General features: G+C 35.8%; 1 protein-coding gene across 3 annotated transcripts in view; it reads left to right on the top strand.

Annotated features, from left to right (window-relative positions):
• The window catches only part of LOC122736585 (aminopeptidase O (putative)), a 495,791-nt gene that overhangs the window by 46,662 nt on the left and 426,096 nt on the right, over nt 1–23,033 (top strand). For 2 of the 3 annotated variants that reach the window (XM_043978914.1, XM_043978915.1), the window contains exons 2-3: nt 2,649–3,565; nt 16,261–16,427. In XM_043978914.1, coding sequence (XP_043834849.1) covers nt 2,775–3,565; nt 16,261–16,427 — 958 coding nt within the window. In that variant the 5' untranslated portion in view covers nt 2,649–2,774. The remainder of the gene's footprint in view (nt 1–2,648; nt 3,566–16,260; nt 16,428–23,033) is intronic. The other variant, XM_043978916.1, reaches the window with a different exon arrangement.

Genomic DNA, 23,033 nt, shown 5'->3' with positions numbered 1-23,033 from the left:
TAAGACAGCAGTATTTGTAATACTTGGCAGAGTATTTGGGAGAAGGCATGAATTGTGAAGTTTCTAAAGAGCAATAAAATGCCCTCATTCTTACAGTTTGGCTGTTTATAAAGCATTTTGCAGACCTTCAAGCACATTATAAATGCTATTATTTTTGCATTATTTATATTATTATTTTTACTCCTACTCCTGTTACCACCACCACCACCACCCAGGGCCCATTTTAATCCCTACCTTCTCCATGAAGTTTACTGAATTTCAGTATATAGGTCTCTCTTGTATTTCCAAACATCTGTTGTACTTTTGTCAGTAATACACAATTTAGCAGCTTTCTAATTGTTTCATGAGCGTTTAGTCTTCTCTCCTCAAGCAGACTGTAAGTTACTTGGGTAATATATAGACCATGCATGCTTCTTTTTATAAAATTGCAAAATGTATTGCAGCATGCAATGTGCTGGAAACACAGTGTTATTACACTAAATACATACTTCAGGAAGCTTGACCAATTAGAGAGTGCAAAAGGAACACTTTTTAAAAGCAATAGAGCAATAGTATATACTAATTTTTTGATAGTTCTGATAAAATATTTTAATGTTTTGCTTCCTGCTGTAGGGTTTCTTGTGTACTACTTTTCATCATCAGGATCATTCTCTTCTTCAAATTAACTGACTTTGTAGCATTTGGCATTTATAATTATACCATGTAGTTTTATACAGGCTATCTCAAAAGTCTTAGTGAAGTTTAAGCTGTTAAAACTTAAAATTGCACTGACTTTTCAGATGCCCTATGTATTTTTTTTGGTGAGGCAATTGGGGTTAAGTGACTTGTCCAGGGTCACACAGCTAGTAAGTGTTAAGTGTCTGAGGCTGGATTTGAACTCAGGTACTCCTGAATGCAGGGCCGGTGCTTTATCCACTGTGCCATCTAACTGCCCCAATGGCCTATATTTTTGATCAGTAAAACTAGTTGATTTCTGTTATGCACAAAATTTTCTAAAACTTTTATAAATTTTATATATTTTAAAAAACTTTTTAAAACAAATTTTCTAAAGCTTTATGAGTTAGCTCAAAGGTAATAAAAGATTAAAAAGATACTTATTTTCTTATGTCTTTGTAATCAGGCAATTTTTTTAAACAGTGGTGATCAAATAGGTAACTATGAAAGTTTCTTGAAGTCTATTTTCTTCTGTTTTTGTTTTTGTTTTTTTGTTTTTGGTGAGGCAATTGGGGTTAAGTGACTTGCCCAAGGTCACACAGCTAGTAAGTGTCAAGTGTCTGAGGCCGTATTTGAACTCAGGTACTCCTGACTCCAGGGCCAGTGCTTTATCCATTGCACCACCTATCTGCCCCTGGTATATCACTTTAAATAGAAGCAAACAGTGACATTTTTTTCTTTAAAAAACAAGCAAGTAATAAAACATTTTTGGATAATAAAATAAACATACTGATTTTTAGAAATACAAAAGATTGTACTAACATTATTGATTCTATAGCATTTAACTGTCATGTTGCCATAATTTTTTCTCTAAATTTGGCTAACATAAGACCTGATTAGGGCCTGTAGTCAGTGTTATTTTTTAACTAGTTTGTACCTATGTTCTCTGTTTCTTTACCAAGAGCTCTCATTTAGAGGTACAACTAGCATTCTAGGGATAACCTATATTCTGATCATTGCAGTTTTATCCACTCATATTACATCCTTTTAATATTATATACATTTTCTACCTATGATTTCTTATTCTTTTTAATAGAGGAAAAAACAACATATACTGAAAGAATGAAATACTATCAACTAATTTTTTTAGCTAGATTGTTATAAAAATGTAAAATCTAACTTTAAATCAAAACTTTTGTGGTGAACTTATACATTTTATTGTAACAGCTGTTGCTGCATTTTAATTTCTTTTTTCCTGTTATAGGTATTTGCATATTTTCTTTTCAAAAGAGAAGACCTTTTGTTTGCTATAAGAAAGCTATTATCTAGAATGTTAATGGGTTTTCAGCTATTAAGATGTAATGATATACTTGAACATTTAACTTTAAATTTGAAAAATCTCTATGAACAATCTCAAAGGAATACTTAGAATGTAGTCCTAGTAAATTGGCTCATTTTCTTATAATATACTAGAATTGTTGATGTAAGCTCAGCCCTAATGTGAAAAGGACATTAATCCATGGAGTTATATTATATGTATTAAATTATTATTCTCAAAGAATAAAACATATGAAGCCACTTAGTCTTCATTCTGATTTGTTACTTAGTATCACAAGAGAAGAACAGTCACTTTATTTGATACATAAAATTAGAAGTGATGCACTTAACATTTAAAAAAAAACAGTGTGAAATAATATACTGTTTTCTTTTACATAACAGATCTTTTCTAAAATAAGGGTTATTGTATCTAAAAGCAGTATATTTTGGCCTTATTGAGAACCATTTCATTCAGTTGGTGAATGGAAATACTTTTTAGATATGCATAAAGCTACTTTCTTTTATATCAGTGAGATAGATTCGTTTGCCTCCCAGTTAAATACTCTCTGTAAGGAGAGGAACTATTTATGGACAGGAATCAACTCTTAAAAGTGTTAATTTTAATAGTACCTTGTCTTTACAATTTCCTCTAATTGTGTTTTTCTTCTTGGGTAAAGGATTGACATTTGTGGAGCTATAGTTCCTGCATCAAAGATTTATTAACAAACAAGGATTCCGATGGAAGATTAAAAGAGTGGGAAAGCTGGAATCAGAGAAAAGCTTCTGTCCAACAAACTAAGACCATGGAGATGGCATTAGACCCTTCCAGAGATGACCTTCCTCTCATGGCCAACACTAGCCACATACTTGTAAAGCATTATGAATTAGATTTGGACGTGGATTTTGAGAGCCATGTCATTGAAGGTGCCATCATCATCTTCCTTGAGCCTGGAAGCGGATGCAAGAACCTGAGTGGTCCTGATGGGGGATCTGGTCCTCCATCAGAGTCAAGTGAATCTGGCCAAGTGGAACCTTGCCACATGCCTGTGACAAATCTAGGTGCTTTCTCACCTGAAATGATATCTAAAGATTTAGCTGGCTGTGATAAAAGTGAAAAAGACTCTTCTGATAGAAGTGGTAACCATGGCAGCAGAGAACAAACTTATAGGATTTCTAGTTCAAAGAACTGTTCTGATCCAGGGAATCATGGAAGTGAGGATTTTTTACTTATACTGGACTGCTGTGATTTATCTGTATTAAAGGTTGAGGAGGTAGATGCTACTGCTGTGCCAGGTATTGAAAGATTTACAAGGTCTGCCAAGCTCCCTAATGTTTCTAAGGAGCTCAGAAATCAGATTGTGCATGAACTTGTGACCCTCCCTGCAGATCATTGGAAGGAACAGTTCTATTATTATGCTTGCTGCAGCCAGGCTCCTGGTTGTGGAGAACTCCTGTTCACCTCTAGCACCTGGAGCTTACAAATCAGAAAAATGGGAGTTAAGACAGCCACTGACTTTCCTCACATCATAAGAATATGGTACAAAACAAAGCCTGAGGGGAGATCAGTCACATGGACCACAGACCAGAGTGGCAGGTAGGTCAACCAAGAGTTTTGCAGCTACCTGTACACATTAATCACCTATAGTGGGAGGTAGGCCTTCACAATAATGCTCTTCTGAGTCAAAGGACTATACCAAGATACTCATTTTATTCATTTTGTAGCATCGCCATATACCACAGAGAAACAGGTCGACTCCCATGTAGACTAAACTCTTGATCCTGTTACATCCCTTAAGCATAGATGAACAGATCAGGTATATTAACTATATCAGTTTATGAACAGGGACATTGGGATGTAATGATCAAATCTAGACCCTACCACTCATTTGGAATTGGGTATTTTTGTTGCAGAGGTGGGTGATATGAGCTTCTGAGGAGATACTTTCTCAAAGTTCTGTCTGTGCTGTTCCCACTTTGCAGAAGAGATGGCAGTGAAGATTGGTATGTGTGATTCTAGGCAAACCTCTTCTGGAAAAATCTCTTGTTATTTGTGAATTTCTTATTAATAATAGTTCCTTGGACTTTTATATTAGCCTTTAGCTGATTAAAAACATTAAAAAATCTTAAAAAAAAATAAAACAGTTCTTTGGTAATGCTATTTAGAATTGGGCTTCCCTTATTTGGTAGCCTTTGGCTTAGGGAACCTTATTAATATTAGATATTTCCATTCCAATTTTAATTAAAAATTTTTTCAGAATTATTAAAAATACATTTACAGATTGCTATTATTTTAGAAACATCTAGCAGTATGCTGGCTGTAATGTAAGCAATGAAAATTAAAAGGCCATCAAATTCCTTGTTCTTCATCATCTTTTGGTAGCAACTTACAATTTTGAGGAACTACTCCTGACTAATACTGTCTTCCGTCAGCTTCCTTTGTACTTTGCTTTATCCATTCCCCTTCCCCTCCCCCCCCTTTTCTGATCCTTCTTGATTTTCTTTGCTGGATTCCCAGGATCTTTCTTTTCTGAGTTCCTGGTGTACATATTGTTGCTGTCCTGAGAATGGTGCAAGGATGACTAATGAAAAAGGCCAAGTCCTTCAGTCTCCTAACCTTAAGGAGGTCCTTCTGAGGCCAAAGGAAAAGGGAGCAGCCTGAGAGAGGCTGAGACACCCTTCCCCCATGTGATTCCTTCTTACAAGTGGCCTTCTTTCCCCTCCGTCACCAGATGCTTTAAGTGGGGTAGGGATAATTATTTAGGATGACCCCAAACCCTAAACAGCAGTTTTGAATTGTCTTGAGTTTCCACTATTTTTTTTAGGGAATAAAGAGGGAAAGGGAAAGAAAGGCTTATTTGTGAGTGTAGGAACATGGAACTTGGAAATGAACCCCTAGTTAGCAAAAGAATACTTGTATTGATTTGACTGTAGTCCATACCAAAAACATGGACTATATCCCTAAAATGAAACTTCTTTAAGAGAAAACATTTAAAGGAATGCTAAAAATAATCATAAAAAATCACTTTTGTTTTTCAGTGAATCCTTGATCTTAATCATTTGGCTATTGTCTTTGTTGGTGCAGATTACTTTCTGGCTGCACTTTTTCATCTTGTGTGATTTTTGTCAGTGTTCTATCTTAGGTCTTCTTTAATCTAGGTAACATGATGAAAGCCTCCCCTTAAGTCTTTTTATATTTTGTGGATACCAGTGCAACACTTAAAAGATGTCTGTATTTTTGGCTGTTTCACTCTTACTGCATGATTACTTATCTTCTTTTCTAATCATGCCTTTCATAGATGCTATTTTATATGTCACTTTTTGTGCATAAATCATTATTAGATATATGCAGCAATATACTTATTCTCACTCGGAATCTTTTTGTTCCCCTTTGTGTTATTTATAATGTTCATTCTTTGGTCACCACAATTTCTAAATTATACAGAATTATTCTATCAACATTTTTTTTCATTGTGAAGGGTTTTTTTTTACCTTTTAATTCAGTCAATTAGCAAAACATTAATTGTCTACTATGTGCCTGGCACATTACACACACATACACACATACATTACCATGTATATATAACTATATATGTGGTAATATATATATATACATATATATATACATATATATATTACTATATAGCTGCACATACAGCTCTGTAATGCCTAGGAAGGGGTGGTATACCAGGACAAGAAGTCCCAGATCCTTACTAGGGCACCCATAGACATGTACAGGACACTGTGGTGAGAATAGGTGCCAACTGGTATCTTTGTCATCCACTATCCAAATCCAGTCATATCATTGGTGGGTAGGGAGGCCCTGGTCACTTTACCAAGAAAGAAGGAAGGTCAGAAATCAGATGCATCAGCAATGTGGTTCTGACCCCAGGCTAGACCCAGCCTGCAGATCATTTACCAGGGCAGGAATCCTAGACCAAAGAGGAGCCTTTGGTCCTGTCACTCTGAACCCAGTAGAACTTCCTTGCTGGCTGATAGGGCCTAAATCTAGCATGATTTTACTAGTGCTTAGACCAAGATATGGGTCAAAAACTTGTAGAGCTCAGAACATAATCAGACTTTTTGCCGTTGGGAACGCCAAAGGCCTACAAGTCCCCATTCTGTCCCTGAGATCATGGAAAGATACAACCCTTGATACCTCAAGAAAGGAGCAACAGGAGCAATGCAGAAATTGCTTTCAGAACTGCAGCAAAGCCGAACTCTAGCATCAAGTCCAGAGTCAAAGTAGTCTGGAAGAATGGGCAAACAAACAAAAAAGATTCCCACAATCAATCATTAAAGATTCATCAATCTGGCTATGTGCCAGGCACTGTACTAAGTTTTGGGGAAACAAAAGAGGTAAAAGATAGTCCCTGTCCTTAGGGAACTTACAGTCTAATGGGGAAGACAATATGCAAACAATTATATGCAAATTATACCTAGGATAAATAGGAAATAATTAACAGAAGGAGATTGTGACAGCAGAATCAAGAGGGCAGAGTAGAAGCAGCAACTCAACTGAACTCTCCCAACATTCCCCTCCAGACAACTTTAAAATAACACATCAAATCTAATTCTTGTGTGGCTGAACCAACAAAAAGTTGGGGTGAGACATTTTTCCAGCTTGGGACAACTTAGGAAGTCATGAGGGGAGGTCTGTGACCCCAGGGTTTGGCCCAGCCTGGAGTACAGCAACTGTAGCATCAGCCTCGGAAGTGACTGTAACAGTAACAGCAGCAGCTTCAGGAACACTCAAACCAGAGTTTGTAAGAAGGTCAAACAACTGGTCAGAAAAAGATTACAGGTGACCCTGAACTGATACTGGGTGCAAGACACTGTTGCTTTGGTAATAGGCTGTTCTGGGTTGCAGTTCCAGGAGAGGAGCATTGGTGCTTGTGGCCTCAGGGGAGGAGAGAGAAAAAATGATAGACCAATTTTCTTAATGAATATTGATGCAAAATTTTTAAATAAAATACTAACAAGGAGATCATAGAAATATATTAGAAAAATCGTACACTATGACCAGGTAAGATTTATACCGGGAATGCAAGACTGGTTCAATACTAGGAAAATTATCAGAATGATTCACTATGTCACTAACAAAATCAACAAAAATCATATGATTATCTCAATAGATTGACAAAATACAATTCCTATTAAAACACTAAAAAGCACAGAAATAAATGGTGCTTTCCTTAAAAAGGATAAGTAGCATCCAATCTAAAACCATTAGCAAGCATTATCTATAATTCAGATAAGCTAGAAGCCTTCCCAGTAAGATCAGGGGTAAAGTAAGGATGCTCATTATCTCCTATTATTCAGTATTTTGCTAGAAATGTTAGTTTTAGCAAGAAATCAAAGGAATTGGAATAGGCAAAATGGAAACAAAACTGTTACTCTTTGCAGATGGTATACTTAGAGAATCTAATAAAAAACTAATTTAATCAATTAACAATTTAAAAAAAGTTTCAGGATATAAAATAAGCCCCTATTTTAATTACTTAAAATTTTAAAGTTTTTCACATACACATTAATGTTGTTAAAATTATGAAGGAAACAGTTAACTTGGGGAATAAATCTTTGTAGCATGTTTCTTTTATAAAGGTTTCATTTTCAAGGGACTAATTCAAATTGATAAGAATAAGAACCATTCCAGAATTGATAAATGATGAATAAAAACAGGTAGATTTTTAGGGAAAAAATCCAAGCTGGCTATAGCCATGCAAATAAAATGCTCCAAATCACTAATTATTAGAAAAAATATAAATTCAATGACTATGAGGTTATACCTCATACCTTGGCAAAATTGAGAAATAAGGAAAATTACAACTACATGGATCTGCAGGAAAGCAAGAACATTGCTGTGCTGATGTCGGAATTGTGAATTCTTCTAGCCATTCTGAAAGTCAACTTGGAACTATACCCAAATATTACTAAACTGTATATAGCCTTTTTATCCAGTGATACCACATGAGTGGGGTTATACTCCAGAGATCAAAGAAAGGAAAAGATCATGTATATTTACTAGCTGTGTGACCTTGAGCCAGTCATTTAACCCTGTTTGTCTCGGTTTCTTCATCTGTAAAATGAGCTAGAGAAGGAAATGACAAAGCACTCTAGTATCTTTAATAAGAAAACCCCAAATATTACAAAAAGTCAGACATGATGGAAAATGACTGAACAACAACACAAAAATTTATAGAGACCCTTTGTAGTGGTAAAAAAAAAAAGAAACAAACAACAAAAAACTAAGCAGGCACCCATCAGTTGGAGAGTGGCTGGGCAAGTTATGTATATGAATGTAATTGAATATTATTGTGCTGTATGAAATGAAGAAAGAGATGGTTTCAGGGAAACCTGGAAAGACTCCAGGTGAAATTCAGAGTGAAATGAGCATAAACAAAAGAAATATTTGCACTGTAACACTGGCACTGTTAAAAAATAAGAATAACAATTTTGAAGGACTTAAGAATTCTAATCATCTTAGTGATCAACCACAGTTCCACAGAACCAGTGATAAAAAATACTAGCCACCTTTTGATCATTTACTAATACGCAGAATAAGGCACATAATTTTAGACATGCTCAATATGGGAATTTGTTTTTCTTGACTATACTCATTTATTTATTTTTTCCCTTTTTTTCCTTTTCTTTTTTAAAATAAAAGTATTTTATTATTTTCCATTTACATGTGGAGACAGTTTTAAACATTTGTTTATATAAGATTTCCAATTTCAAATTTTTCTCCCTCCCTCCCCCTCTCCCCTAGACAGCAGGTAATCTGATATAGGTTATATATACATAATAACATTAAACATATTTCTGCATTAGTCATGTTGTAAGAGAAGAATCAGAGCAAAAAGGAAAAACCTCAAAACAGAAAAACAACAGCACCAAAAACAAAAGAAATAGTATGGTCCAATCAACATCCATATTCTGCAGTTCCTTTTTTTTTTTTTCCTGGATTTGGAGAGCCTTTTCCATCATGAGTCCTTTGGGACTTTCTTGTACCGTTGGATTGGTGAGAAGAATCTAGTCTATCACAGACTATACTTATTTATTACAAAGCTTTTCTTTTTTCCAGTTTTTTCTCAGTGGAGGGGAGAAAAGCTAAATAGTTGATAATTAGAAACAATAAAATTTTATTTAAAAAGAAAGGAGGGGCAGCTAGGTGGCGCAGTGGATAGAGTACCGGCCCTGGAGTCAGGAGTACCTGAGTTCAAATCCAGCCTCAGACACTTAACACCTTACTAGCTGTGTGACCCTGGGCAAGTCACTTAACCCCAATTGCTTTACTAAAAAAAAAAAAACAAAAAACAACAACAACAACAACAACAAAAAAAAAAGAAAGGAAACGGGGAAATCAAGTCAAAAAACAAAAAGTGAATGTTGAATTAACAACAAGCAGGGAGGAAATGAAAATAATCATTAGAAAACACTATTCACAATTCTATACCAGCCAAAGTAAGAATCCAAAAGAAGGTGATGAATGTTTAGTAAAGTATAAAATACCCAACAGATATCTAAACCTGTCCAATCTTGGAAAGAGAAATTGAGAAATTCACAAATGAATTGACAAAGGAAAAAAAACAACCCATGGGCTTAATGGATTACAAGTGATTTGTTTTTAAATATTTAAAGAGCAATAAATACATATGCTGAAATAGAAATAAAGATAGAAAAATACTCTATCAAACTCCTTTTATGAATATAGTCTTGATAGCTAAACCAGTAAAAGCAAAAGCATCAAAAGAGAACTAGAGTTCAATATAACTAATGAATTATTGATGCAAAAATAAAATATTAACAAACATGTAATATCCATATATTATATAACACATTATATACATATATAACAATACATACAAACCATGCATTATGACCAAGTTGAATTTACACTAGAAATATGATGATCATTTGAAACTAGGAAAATTTTTGGCATAATTCATCATTTCAGTAACAACCTCCACAAAATAACATGTCAGATGCAGAAAAAAAAGCCTTTGAAGAAATGGACCACTTATTTGTTAAAAAACATTTTTTAAAAGTATAATAATCAAAGGACCTTTCCTTAATATAATCAACATCTAAAACCAAGAACTAGCATTATTTGTAATGGCAAAACACTGGAAACTATCTTAATAAGATCAGTACAAAGAAAAGATGGATGCCAATTGTCTCCACTATCATTAGACAGCCTAAAAATGCTACCTATAGTAGCCAAACAAGAAAAGGAAATTTGGGTAGTAAGCTCAGAAAGGAGGCCAAATTACACTATTTGTGGATAATACAGTGTTTTACTTAGAGAACCCTAGAAAAATGACCCCAAAATGAGGTAATAAATTCAGTAAAGTAACAGGATAGGAAATAAATCTGCAAAAATCATAAGCACTTCTGTTTGCTACCACAAAAAGCTAATGGATGAAGAATGACTATTTTCCTCATTGTGATTTGCTGTTGGATGGACAACCTGTTTTATAGAGCTCATTCCTCACTACTCATTTCTTGGACAGACACTGCAACCAGGCACTGATCTGTGCTCCGAATTTAACAGGATTAAGAAAGCAGGTCTTTGGTAAATTACATAGCTCTTTTAGGGACCCTGAGCTTTCCCCTGAAACAAAAGCCTTCTCTTTAACACCAGTATTCTTCTTGTGGTTTCTGGCTATGAGCCATAGAATATACCATAGTCTCCAAAAATTAAAAGTTCCTTCTTACCAAGTGGGTAATGGAGAGGCTCATGGTTACCATGAGCAGGTGGTAACAAATTAAATGAACTGTGTAGAAGAAATGGTATAAAAAAAATCATCAAGTTGTTTTCAATGACCAGAGAATAAAGATGGGGTTTGGTCATAAAAACAATACTGATGGACGACTCACATGTTCCATTAGTATGCATATGACATAAAGAACTCTAGACAGAGAAAGAGGAATTTCTTCATAAGAAGAGGAGCAAAGGGAATTGGAGGAAAATACTTTATGTTTTATTAGTTATGTCCCTAGGAAACCTATTAAAAAAACCTGACCCATTAAACTATAGAAACCATCCACCCCTGACCTAAAATAACAAGTTCATATATACTCTGACAGGATAAGATCCCCATCAAACCACTGATCCTATAACTGTGCTCAAATACATTCCCAGTTAATGCCCTGGGGAAACTTCTTCTGAAAGAATTAAAAAAAAATAAAAAGAAAATAAAAAAACCATATCTTTGAAAAGAATTGATTTTGAGGAAAGAGAGAAAGCTTCACACTTTTCTTCAGAAACTAAAGCAGAACAAAATAAATGGTAAAATGCATCTCTTCTCTGTGAAAAAAAAATCAACTAAGGGAAAAATATTTTTAATCTTTGTTTTCCTTTCTCCAAAACTCTCCACTGAAGTAGAATAACAGGTTGTTCTGTGTTAGCTGACACCTCACTAGGACTAGTCAGCTTTCCTCCCACCCTTACTCCATGAATAATATAAATATTTCACGAGTATCTGATGTAATTGTTGTTCTGACAAGCTCTTCCTAATTTAAAATGGCTTTTAATGCTACGGAGCCATTTTGATGGCAGCACGCCATGGGCCTGCCCCTAAGCTCTCTTTTTCATCTCTCTTTTTCATACCCCCTTTCCCCCCTACCCCCCAGCTCCTTCTTATTTTCCCACCACACACAGAACTAGTATGAAGTCCCTAAGGAGTTTCATGTGTGAATGAGTCTCCTTGGGGTATGTGAGATGAGCCATCATGAGGAGATTTTTTCCTTTATGTGTTGGAAGGAATTATTTGGTCTGGAAATAATGAAGTTATAAGCATTAAAGAATTGCAGGCTGGTGCCCACACACCCTACTACATTCCATTAGCATTTTAGCTATGTGGCTGAGATACAGGGCTGTGCATGTAGAAGTAAACACAGCTGCATATATGTATTTCAGTGATTATACATTCAGATAACTTCATGATGTGTTTAAAAATACACATAGATTATGTGGGTGGGGGTGAGAGGAAAGAAAAAAAGTCCTTTTACAGCAGTGGTCGTTTAAAGGTATGATCAGGCCTGTCTTCATTTAGGGAACTTCTAGGTCCCAATATCTTGATCTTCTGAAAACTTACATCTGAAGTTTTTTCATTGGAACTTGATCAATTTTGTTTAGGTTTTGATCCCCACTAAACTATAAATACCCTCCCTGGAAAAGGTAAGACTAAACTATCAATAATTTACAGCTTAGTGTGAATTGGTGGTTTTCTGCCAGAAGTTCAAACTGAGTACTTTTTTTCTTATATTTTCCATAACTCTTGGCTAGCCGCCTTCCTCCGTTGACCTCAATTTCTACAACAATGTACTTAGAATCTCAAGAGCTACTCTAGTCTCCTATGAAAAAGTGGCCCTTCTCCTAACTGAGGTTAAGCCCTTGAGATATAGTTTTGATCCTTTCCCTTCCAGGCTTTTTCTAGCAGATGGCTCCCACAATAATCCCCTCCCTTTGGGTATTCTTCAATCCTTCCGAATCCACTGTTCATTGACTATTGACTACAAACATGCTTCTCCTTCCCATCCTTAGAAGACTCTCACTAGAACCAACTGTCCCTATAATATATCATCCTATATTTCTCCTCTCTTTCTCAGCCAAATTCCTTGAAAAAGCTGTGCACTCTTTACTTTTCCTCTCATCTTTTAAATCCTCTGCACTCTGGTTTTCAACCTCATTGCTCAACTGAAAGTATCCTTTCCAAAGTTAACAGGGATCTCTTAATTGCCAAAGCTGAGTCTTTTCTCAGTTTTTATCCATCTTGAATTTTTAGTTTGATACTGTTGATTATACCTCCCTCTTATATATGCTCTCTTTTCTGGGTTTTTGTGATATTATGACCTTTTGGTTCTCCTCCTGCCTTTCTAAGCTGTTCCTTTTCACTTTCCTTTGCTGAATTATCATCCATGATATTCTTACAAAGGGTAAGGGTACATCAGGATTCTATTCTGACCCCTCATCTCATCCTCTATACTCATTCACTAGATGACTTTATTAGCTCACATGGGCTTAATTATCACAACCTGCCTGCTGGATATTTTAAAATTAATACTTCAAACTCACCACCTCCAAAACTGGACTCTTTCTCCCCAAATTCATCTTTCTGAATTTCTTATTTCTCTTAAGGGAAATACCCACATTTAGAATGTTGAATCCTCACTCTCCTTCATCCCACACATCTACTCCATTGCCAATTCTTCCTCATTTCCTGTGTCTACCACTTTCTCTTCTCCATTCATATATCCAACACCCTGGTTCAGGGCCTTATTACTTCTCACCTATTCTATTGTAATAGTCTCCTGCTCAGTCTTCCTGCCTCAAATCTCTCCCTGTTCTAATCTATTCCTCACTCAGTTGTCATAGGGATTGTTCTAAAATATAAATCTGACCATGTGACTCCTCTACTCAGTAAAATCTAATGGATTCTTATTGACTGTAGGATCAAATATTAAATCCTCTATTTAGAGTTTAAGAACCTCTACACAACATACCTTTCTATCCCTGTTGCACACTTCCATTCAACAACATATGGTCCATTCAAACTAGCCTTTCTATGTGTCTCTGTTCTGGCTGCCCCCATGCCTAAAGTGTCCTCCCTCCTTCCCTCTGCTTTTTAGAATTCTTATTTTCTTTCAGTACTTTAGCTCATGTCATCTACTACACGAAACCTTTCCTGATACCCCAGCTGTTGATGTTAAATCAAGAAGCATTTATTAAGTTTTTACTATGTTCTGGGCACTGTGCTAAGTGCTAGGAATGCAGATATGACCATAAAAGACAGAGACTGTGCTAGAGCTGAGGGTACAAATACAGACACAAGATAGCCTCCTGTCTCAAGGAGCTTTTATTCCACTGAAAGAAATAATAGGGGGCAGCTAGGTGGTGCAGTGGATAAAGCACTGGCCCTGGATTCAGGAGGACTTGAGTTCAAATCCAGCCTCAGACACTTGACACTTACTAGCTGTGTGACCTTGGGCAAGTCACTTAACCCTCATTGCCTCAAAGGAAAAAAAATAATAAATGCATTGGGGATTCAAAGGTAAGGCCACAAATTTCCTTCAATGTCAAATTTTAAATGAAAGTTAAACTGGGAAAAATTGATATTCCCAGTGGGGTCTCAGAAAAAGATATTACTGGGATGTCATGTAAAGTTTCATTGTGGGGAGCAGAGGCTTCTAGTTCTTCACATACAGATTGGATGGTCACCCATCTGTGGTTTCCAGAGGCACAGTGCCTTGTTTACTCTCCCCCCTATAACAATGATATTAAGAAAGTCTCTCATTTGGGAAAGAACTAGATCAGAAGGTTACCAGGGCATTAGAATATTACAAGTATATAAACAAGTCTAGGGATTGTGGGTTGTGTCGATACTCCAAAGAAATTTCTTTTCTTTTTTTTTCAGGGCAATGAGGGTTAAATGACTTGCCCAGGGTCACACAGCTAGTAAGTGTCAAGTGTCTGAGGTCAGATTTGAACTCAGGTCCTCCTGAATCCAGGGCTGGTGCTTTATCCACTGAGCCACCTAGCTGCCCTCCAAAGAAATTTCAGAGGAAACAGGAGCAGGACCATACTAAGCAAGAAAAACTAGAGGCACATAAATTACTTTTTATAAGAATCTTTGTATTCCTGCAAAAGAAAAAAAAATTCCCAAAGCGGGCCGAAGCAGCAGAAAAAAAAAAAACACAACAGGTTCAGACTCTGTTTATGAAGATTATGCTACAAAAAAAGGTCAACTTATAGCCATATCAAGTGTTTATGCTCATGGTCTAGTTCCTTCTTAGAAAAGATCTGTACCAGAATGTCAAACGTGGGACTATCTGGGAAGACTTTGAAGGGCCACAAACAACACTCGCATCCCATCCCCCAAGTTCAGACAGAGATGGTGCTGGGTGGCAGTCATTCAGCGCAAACCTGGGAAAAGAGGAATTCTATAGCAATAATATTCCAAAAAAGAAAACTAGTTTGGTAGAGAGATTCAGCTCTGTGGTCAGAAGACCTTGCCTTAAGCTTCAGTTCTGCTGTTAGCCAGTTGTATGGCTTTGGGCAAGTCTGAGCCTCGGTTTTCTCATGAGGACAATAATACTCTTGTACTTCCTGCGTCATATGGTTGTTGTGAAGATCAAATGAGAGAATGTGTGTTTGTTTTTGTAAACCAGAAAGTGCTAAATAAGTGTCAGGAAATATTATAGGCAAATAATATTAAGGAATAATCACAGTAAATGAAAAGTGAATTAAATAACATTGACTACATCCAGAAGACTATGTTATTATGCTTATTTTATTCACTATATATAAAAAGCTCTGTTAAAATCACATTACGTTTTTTTCATAGCTTCTGGTAGCAGAGTAATAGAAACATTTCCACATGGTTTTCACTAAAATTCAGCCTTGTCTTTTTACTCTCCCTTACCAAGAGAATGTACTCCATGATCTTACATAACTTCTTTTTTTCTATCAACCATGACTAATCTTTCAAGAGGAGATTGATTATTCCTTGTTTTAACCTGGTAGATATATGCAAAATTCCTTATATGTACTGGTTTTTATTAAAATTTGAACAGAATGAATATAGTATCATACTATCAATTTCCTAGACTTGCATTGAATTTTGACAGTACAAATGTCCAATTCCACATGCCAGTCAATAATGGCTTATAATCCTATGTATATTCCTATCTCAGTTCTTGGAGCCAGTGCAAGGATTACCCACCCACAAGAGTTCCATTTGGGATGGTGGTTTCTGTGATGGTGGTGTCTTTCTGCAGGCACAGGACTTGGGACCACCAACTTATTTTTCCAAACATTTAATACCTTGGTGCTCTCCAAACACATTTTTTTCCAGAATACTTTCCAGAAGGTTTTTAAGGATGTTTCTAAGTTCTTAAAAAAATAATTGACGCATAGGGGTTGGAGGGACCAGAGTAATATAAATTAGAAGTTGGCGAACAACTATTTGAAACTTCATCCAAAATATATTTTCCTCTCCAACTGAGCACACATGCATTATACCTCCTCCCTTCTCCCCAACCCCTGCTAAAAACTATCCAGTCATTTATATATTTAAGTAATTGATACAATAAAAGGTTACCACCTGGTTTTCCAAGCATGCCCTTGACATTTTCAGTCCTGTATGCCTTGAGATGTATAATATACAAAGCTTTATAATAATCTCTCCCATCTTCCTTCTTCTACCCCCCTACCCCCTTTACTACAGCAGTAAAGAAAAGGATGCCTCATTTTGAAGGTTCTACCTTCTCTTTTTTTCTCTTCCTCAGGCCATGTGTTTATACTATGGGATCCCCAATAAACAACAGGGCCCTTTTTCCATGCCAGGAGCCACCAGTTGCCATGTCAACATGGCAGGCTACGGTCCGAGCAGCTGCATCTTTTGTTGTTTTAATGAGTGGGGAAAATTCTGCCAAGCCAACACAGCTTCAGGAAGGTACAGTACATGTGTTCTTTGCTTATTTATGCATTGCCTTAATGCTGGACTCAGAAACCCTAAAAGGAATGTTTTTCTAAACTTTAAATAGCTCTTTTATTAGATCAATTGGAAATCAATCCATTATTAGATAAGCTGTCAGAAAATGAGATGGGTCCATCCCTCTTAATTTATAGATGAGGAAACTGAGACCCAGGAAGATTAAGTGAGTTGTTCAAGGTCACAAAGATAGTAAATATCAGAGGTAAAATTTGAATTCACTGACTCCAGAGCCAGTGATTTTTTTTCTTTTAAATTGTTTTTTATTGTAAATTTAGCGATAATCAACAAATAAACCTTTCAATATACAAAGAAAAAGAATGAAAATTGCATAAGAAACATGAATTAGGGAATGATTGAGCAAATTATGGTATATGAATGAAATGGAACATTATTGTGCCGCAAGAAATAATGAAAGAAGTGGTTTTAGGAACATCTGGGAAGATATATGAACTGATGCAGAGTGAAGTGATGAACCAGGAGAACGATTTACAAAATAACAACATGGTAAAGAAAAACAGCTTTGAAAGACTTAGGAACTTGACATCTTTTGATCAGTGTGATGACCAACCCTAATTCCTGAGCGCCGGTGAGGAAGCATGCTATCTCCTTCCTATAGAGATGGGTTCAGAATACAGAATAAAACATACATTTTCAGATTGGGGCAATAAGTGCATCTGTTTTATTTGATTATGTGTGTTTTATATGAGTTTTTATGTTCCTCATATTTTTTAGTTTTGCTAAGGCTGACAGACAAAGCTGGCCTAGTGATAGGGTAGCCAAAAAATAAATTAAGTGAAAAGGCTATTGAAGCATTCTTTAAAATGCACAGAAAAGCACAGAAAGAAGTCCAGAAGGACTCAGACAAGCAAAACAACTTTTAAATTTATTTTTTGAATTTATTTTTTCATATGATTTATTATAATTGAATATATTATATTTATAACAAAATGTCATTGGATTATATGTTTTTTTAAAATAAGTTATAAACAAGAGATTTGCTATTTAATGTATGATCCTTTTCTGTTCTATGGTGTCTATCAAAATGATTATTTTATTTGGTATTTATTTTAAAAAAATTAAAAGCAATTAAAAATTTTTTTAATTTAATACCAATAAAAAGGAAAATGAACATTTCCAAAAGTAGAACAGAAAATGGATTACATGTAAAACTACTAATCTCTATTGTTTTCTGCTGGCTTTTAAGAAAATAAGCAAATAACATTCAGCATGTTACTTCTTTAAAAAATTTTTTTTATTGGCAAGGCAGTGAAGGTTAAGTGACTTGCCCCAGGTCACAGCTAGTAAGTGTCATGTGTCTGAGGTCTGATTTGAACTCAGGTCCTCCTGAATCCAAGACCAGTACTTTATCCACTGTGCCATCTAGCTGCCCCCAGCATGTTACTTCTAAAGCTATCTTGCTTGTCTCTGTTTTCTTTTGAACTTTCTTCTCTTATCTTTTGTGCATTTAAAAATTCTCCTATGACTCTTCTTTCTCAACATAACACTATTGCTAACTCTCTAATCCCTCCACCCCAGGCGGGGAAATACACCACACAGTCCTTATAACAATCAAAACAAATTTATACAAGGTAATCACAAAATTGAAAATTAGAGGAAAAAACAGATTGATTTCCTGAAAATAGAGAAAGTAAAAAAGAATACAAGATGGATAAACAGAATCAATAGCTGATTTTTTAAAAATAAAAAGCTTAAAAATTGATAAACCTTTAGTCAAGCTGATTTTTATTTTTGGAGGCAATTGGGGTTAAGTGATTTGCCCAGGGTCACACAGCTAGTTAAGTGTTAAGTGTCTGAGGCCGGATTTGAACTCAGGTCCTCCTGAATCCAGGGCTGGTGCTCTATCCACTGTGCCACCTAGCTGCCCCAAGCTGATTTTTTTTTTTTTGCGGGGCAATGGGGGTTAAGTGACTTGCCCAGGGTCACACAGCTAGTAAGTGTCAAGTGTCTGAGGCCGGATTTGAACTCAGGTACTCCTGAATCCAGGGCTTTATCCACTGTGCCACCTAGCCGCCCCCCCCCCCCAAGCTGATTTTTAAAATGATGGAAAATAAAATTAACAAAAAATGAACAAGAAAAAATCATAACAAACCCAAAATAAAAAGAATTCTAAAAATGCGCTATAAATTGTATAGTATACAATATATAGGGCAACTAGGAGGTGCAATGGATAGAGTACTGGGTTTAGAGTCAGAAATCAGGTAGATTCATCATGAGTTCAAATCTGGCCTCATACTCTTATTAGCTATGTAACCCTGGGCAAGTCACTTTATCCTGTTTGCCTTGGTTTACTAATCTGTAAAATGAGCTGGAAAAGGAAATGGCAAATCACTCTAGTATCTTTGCCAAGAAAACCCCAAAAGGGATTATAAAGAGTCAGACATGATTGAAATGATTCAACAACAAGAACAACATATTCTTATATGCTAGCCAGAGTAAGAATGAAAAAGAAATAGATTATCTACAAAAATATATATAATGCCCAAATTAATTATCTTAAATAATGTACTCTCATTTATTTCATTGCTAGACATCTACTCAACAGAGGTCAAGACAAAAAAAAAATCAGGCCCAATATATACCAAAAACATTTAAAGTAGCACTTTTGGTAGTAACAAAGCTCTAGAAGCAAAGTATATCTATCTCATTAGGGAAGTTGCTAAAAAAATTGTAGTGCATAACTGTAATTTAATAGTACTGTACTATAAGAAATGAAGAATAAATGAATATATGAGAAAGCATAGGAAGACTTATCTAAACTGATGTCAAGTAAAGTAAACAGAACCAAGAAAACAATATATACATTGTAATGATTGGAATGACGCCACCTGCTGGAGACTTACTGTAGAAGAGTTCCACCCATGAAGCGAAGGTCTTTGAGGGCAAGACCAGGAGTCTTTTCTTTGGCATCAGGAAGTGACGTTGGGTAGTGGGAGGAAGAAGGAAGAGACTAGCGCTCTGTCTGGCTCTTTTTCCTGGGGACTCTGGTGGAGAAGGGAGCTAGAAATGCGCTCTCCCTTTAATAGATAGGAATCTAGGCCTTTCTCTCTCTCTTTACCAAATTCTTATTATCCTTAATAAATGCTTAAAAGTCTAACTCTTGCTAAAGCTTATAATTTATTGACGACCACTCATTAGATATTTTAGACAATCTAGCTAGAATTTTAGCCCTTAACAACATGACTACAAAAACATCAATGAAAACAATCACAAACACTTTAAACCGAATGCTTTGAAACTATAAAGAGTAAGGTTTGTCTCATAAAGAGCTTCTTTGCAGAGCTAAAAGACCACGGGTATAGAATACTACATATAGTGTTAGCCTTTTTTGATATGTTTGTTTTGTGGACTTTTTTTCTTTTACCTCTTCTTGTATTATTTATTATTGAATAATGTTAGGGCGGAGAAATAGAGTGGTAAATATAAGATATAAAAATAAATTATATAAAATTTATTACTAAAATCACATGAAAATATGTCAGATTATATTGATATCTTATAAAGGCTCATAGGTATTACACTTTTTTCTTAGATGTAATCTGGAAGGGATCTAAGTATGAACATTTAGTACACACCATCACTGTACACATTAGGAGACTGAAGTTTTGAGAGAGTGAGTTACTGACCCATTGTGACACAGGCAGTAAGCAGCAGAACTGGGATTTAAACCTGGATTCCAAATCCAAATTCAGTGCTTTTTACACCACACTATCCTGTTTATTTTATTCTTTACATTCAAAAACCAGCTTATGGCTCTGGCCTTTGAGTTTGAGAATTTTTTATTGTACATTCACAGTAAGGGCTCGTTCATACATTTTAATCCATTATCTTTTAGTCATGAGTGTTATGGCCTTCCATAATAATATTTGGTGATAATAATGATAACACATTAAAAATTTTTTTTTAGTTTCCTTGAAGTTCTATAACTCACAAAAAATATTTTCTTCATACCAATCCTATGTGAGGTAGGCAGTGTAAATATTATTATCCCCCTTCTACAGATGAGGAAATTGAATTCTGAAAAGGTTAACTGACATGTCTACAGTCACACTATTAAATAGTAGTGTCAGGATTCAGACACAAGGTATTCTGAACCATACCCAGGGCTGTGTGGGGTCTTCAAGGAGGACTAGCACCTCTGTGTGAGAACTTGTTGAGCTCTTTTCAGGGCTGTTCATCTACTATGATTTCAAGAAGCTGCAGCATGTAGAGTAGTCACACCCTGGTAATTTGTCTAGGTAGACAATATAAAACACGTTGAGGGTGACTAAAGGGCCTCACACCTGTTGGTGATTTAGAAGGGTGTCTACCCCAAGTGAAGCAGGTGACGACTGCCCCTGACAGAATGGGCAAATGAGAACAATTTGTTCCAGTAGCCATGAAGGTGGCTGTAGTGGGTGCTGTGGAGCTTGGTCAGACATCAAAGACATCACCAGAGTCACCCACTGCATCTCAGGCCATCACCAGTGCTGGTTTTTGTCTTGACTCTGGAAGACAAAGTGAGGCTGACTACTTTGTGCAACTCTGTCTCACTTAAATCCAGTTCACCCATGAGTGGAAATATCACCCTGTGATGCCACTGGTCCTCTTTGAAACACAAAGGATAAATAACAGTTATGAATGTGAGGCTTTTTAGAATTTTCTAAGTTCTTGTCATCATACTATACCACTGATCTTTTATGGTGATTATGGGATCGTTTGATTCTATACTTTACAAATAAGAGGACAAAAAATCCTGCAAATTCTATAATAAAGTAACTTAGAAAGAAAATGCTGCTTTTCCCAATCATTTCTATGTCCTAGGTTAATGGTACATATGAACAGTTTCTTGTTAATCTGGTTATAATCAATCCTCTACACTGAAAATCATACACAATTAATGCTCTCTGTGATGATCCCTGTTTGAGCAAAATCAGTTTATGTACCTTAAATATTTGATTTTCAGGTATTGGAATTATAGATATCTGCCTCTCTCTCTCTCTCTCTCTCTCTCTCTCTCTCTCTCTCTCTCACACACACACACACACACACACAGGAAAGGAATAAGCACAGCTCAGAGCTCTTTGCACTGTTCTTTACTCTTTTTGTTTGTTTGTTTTTGCAGGGCAATGAGGGTTAAGTGACTTGCCCAAGGTCACACAGCTAGGAAGTGTCAAGTGTCTGAAACTGTATTTGAATTCAGGTCTTCCTGAATTCTCGGACAGTGCTTTATCCACTGTGCCACCTAGCTGCCCCCTGTTTTTTTACTCTTTAACACTCCCCATACTAGTAGTAACTACTATTCATTTTACCTTTCCCACCTCTCTGTTCCTTAAACACACCAACCTCCAGAAATCAAAACTCAGTTATTCAACTGAATAAAATGTTGAGATCAGAGTATATATCACACGCTTCCCTCACTGGATTCTGAAGACTTTTCCATTTACCTGAATACTATAGATGTGATTTGTAGAAGTACTCAAAAAGTACAAAATAAAACTTCATTATAACAAAATAATTTATAGGTCACAAGGAGTTTGTTATTTAAGATATAATCCAAATATATGTTTAAAAACTGGGATGAGTTTAGAAGGTCCTTCCTCAGAAAGATACAAGAGGCTAGAGGAAATCACTCTGTGTTTTTTTTTCAACTTCTCTAATAATAATACAAATCTCAATATGCTTTTTGCTAGTGACATTTAATTGAAATCAATGACAAGGGTATCCTTGAAGGAGAAAAGAAGTTACAAAAGAGCAATATTCAGTCAGAAATGGCAAAGGTAATTCTACCTACTTTTTCTTGGTCAAGTAGAGGTTCTTAGTTCAGGGTCTATGGTCTTATTTCTTTTATATTTTGATAACTGTGTTTCAACATAATTCATTTCCTTTATAATCCTATATATTTTATTCCATGAACTTAAAAACCTTCTTAGAAGGGGTCCATAGACTTTAAAAGACTGCCAACATGGCCCACAACACAGAAAAAGTTAAGAACTCCTCTGTCTTTATCATTGGCAAAGTTGGTTGAGGTGATTGTCTCACAGTGACCTGAGACCTGAAACCTCAGGTCTTTTGTTTTTATACCCAGTTGGCATATCTGGATCCACCTTCCTTTCCACTGACTCCCTAAGTCAGTCACTGTACAAATGGCTGCTTCTATACATACCAGTGTAAACACCTTGAAGTTCTTCCCCTCCGCAAACAGGAATAGAGAAATGGTCTGTGATTTGTCAGATGTAGGGATGGTTCTGAAGTTAAGATGTATAGAGTCCTAAAGAACAAAAATACGGTATTCTAGAATTTAATGAGAATTTTCTTGTGTTTATACCACCTTTGGCTTATGTGGTTTCACAGAGCTAACTTTACTTTCAAAATATGGGGAAAATTGAGCTTGACAAGTATTACTTAACAGTCATTAAGTACTCTGTGCCAAATACTGTTGTTCCTTCTGCATCCAGCAGCAGGTGTTCACCAGACGGACAACCAAGATAATAATATTAGTTTCCTTGCCAGCCTTACCAAAATTTTCACAGGATAGGATAATGTCCATGAATCTCTTTGCACTCC

Source organism: Dromiciops gliroides, chromosome 1 (genome assembly GCF_019393635.1).
Source record: "Dromiciops gliroides isolate mDroGli1 chromosome 1, mDroGli1.pri, whole genome shotgun sequence".
NCBI lineage: Eukaryota > Metazoa > Chordata > Mammalia > Microbiotheria > Microbiotheriidae > Dromiciops > Dromiciops gliroides.
The sequence above is the reverse complement of the archived record's forward strand: the minus strand, read 5'-3'. Positions and strand labels throughout refer to the sequence as shown.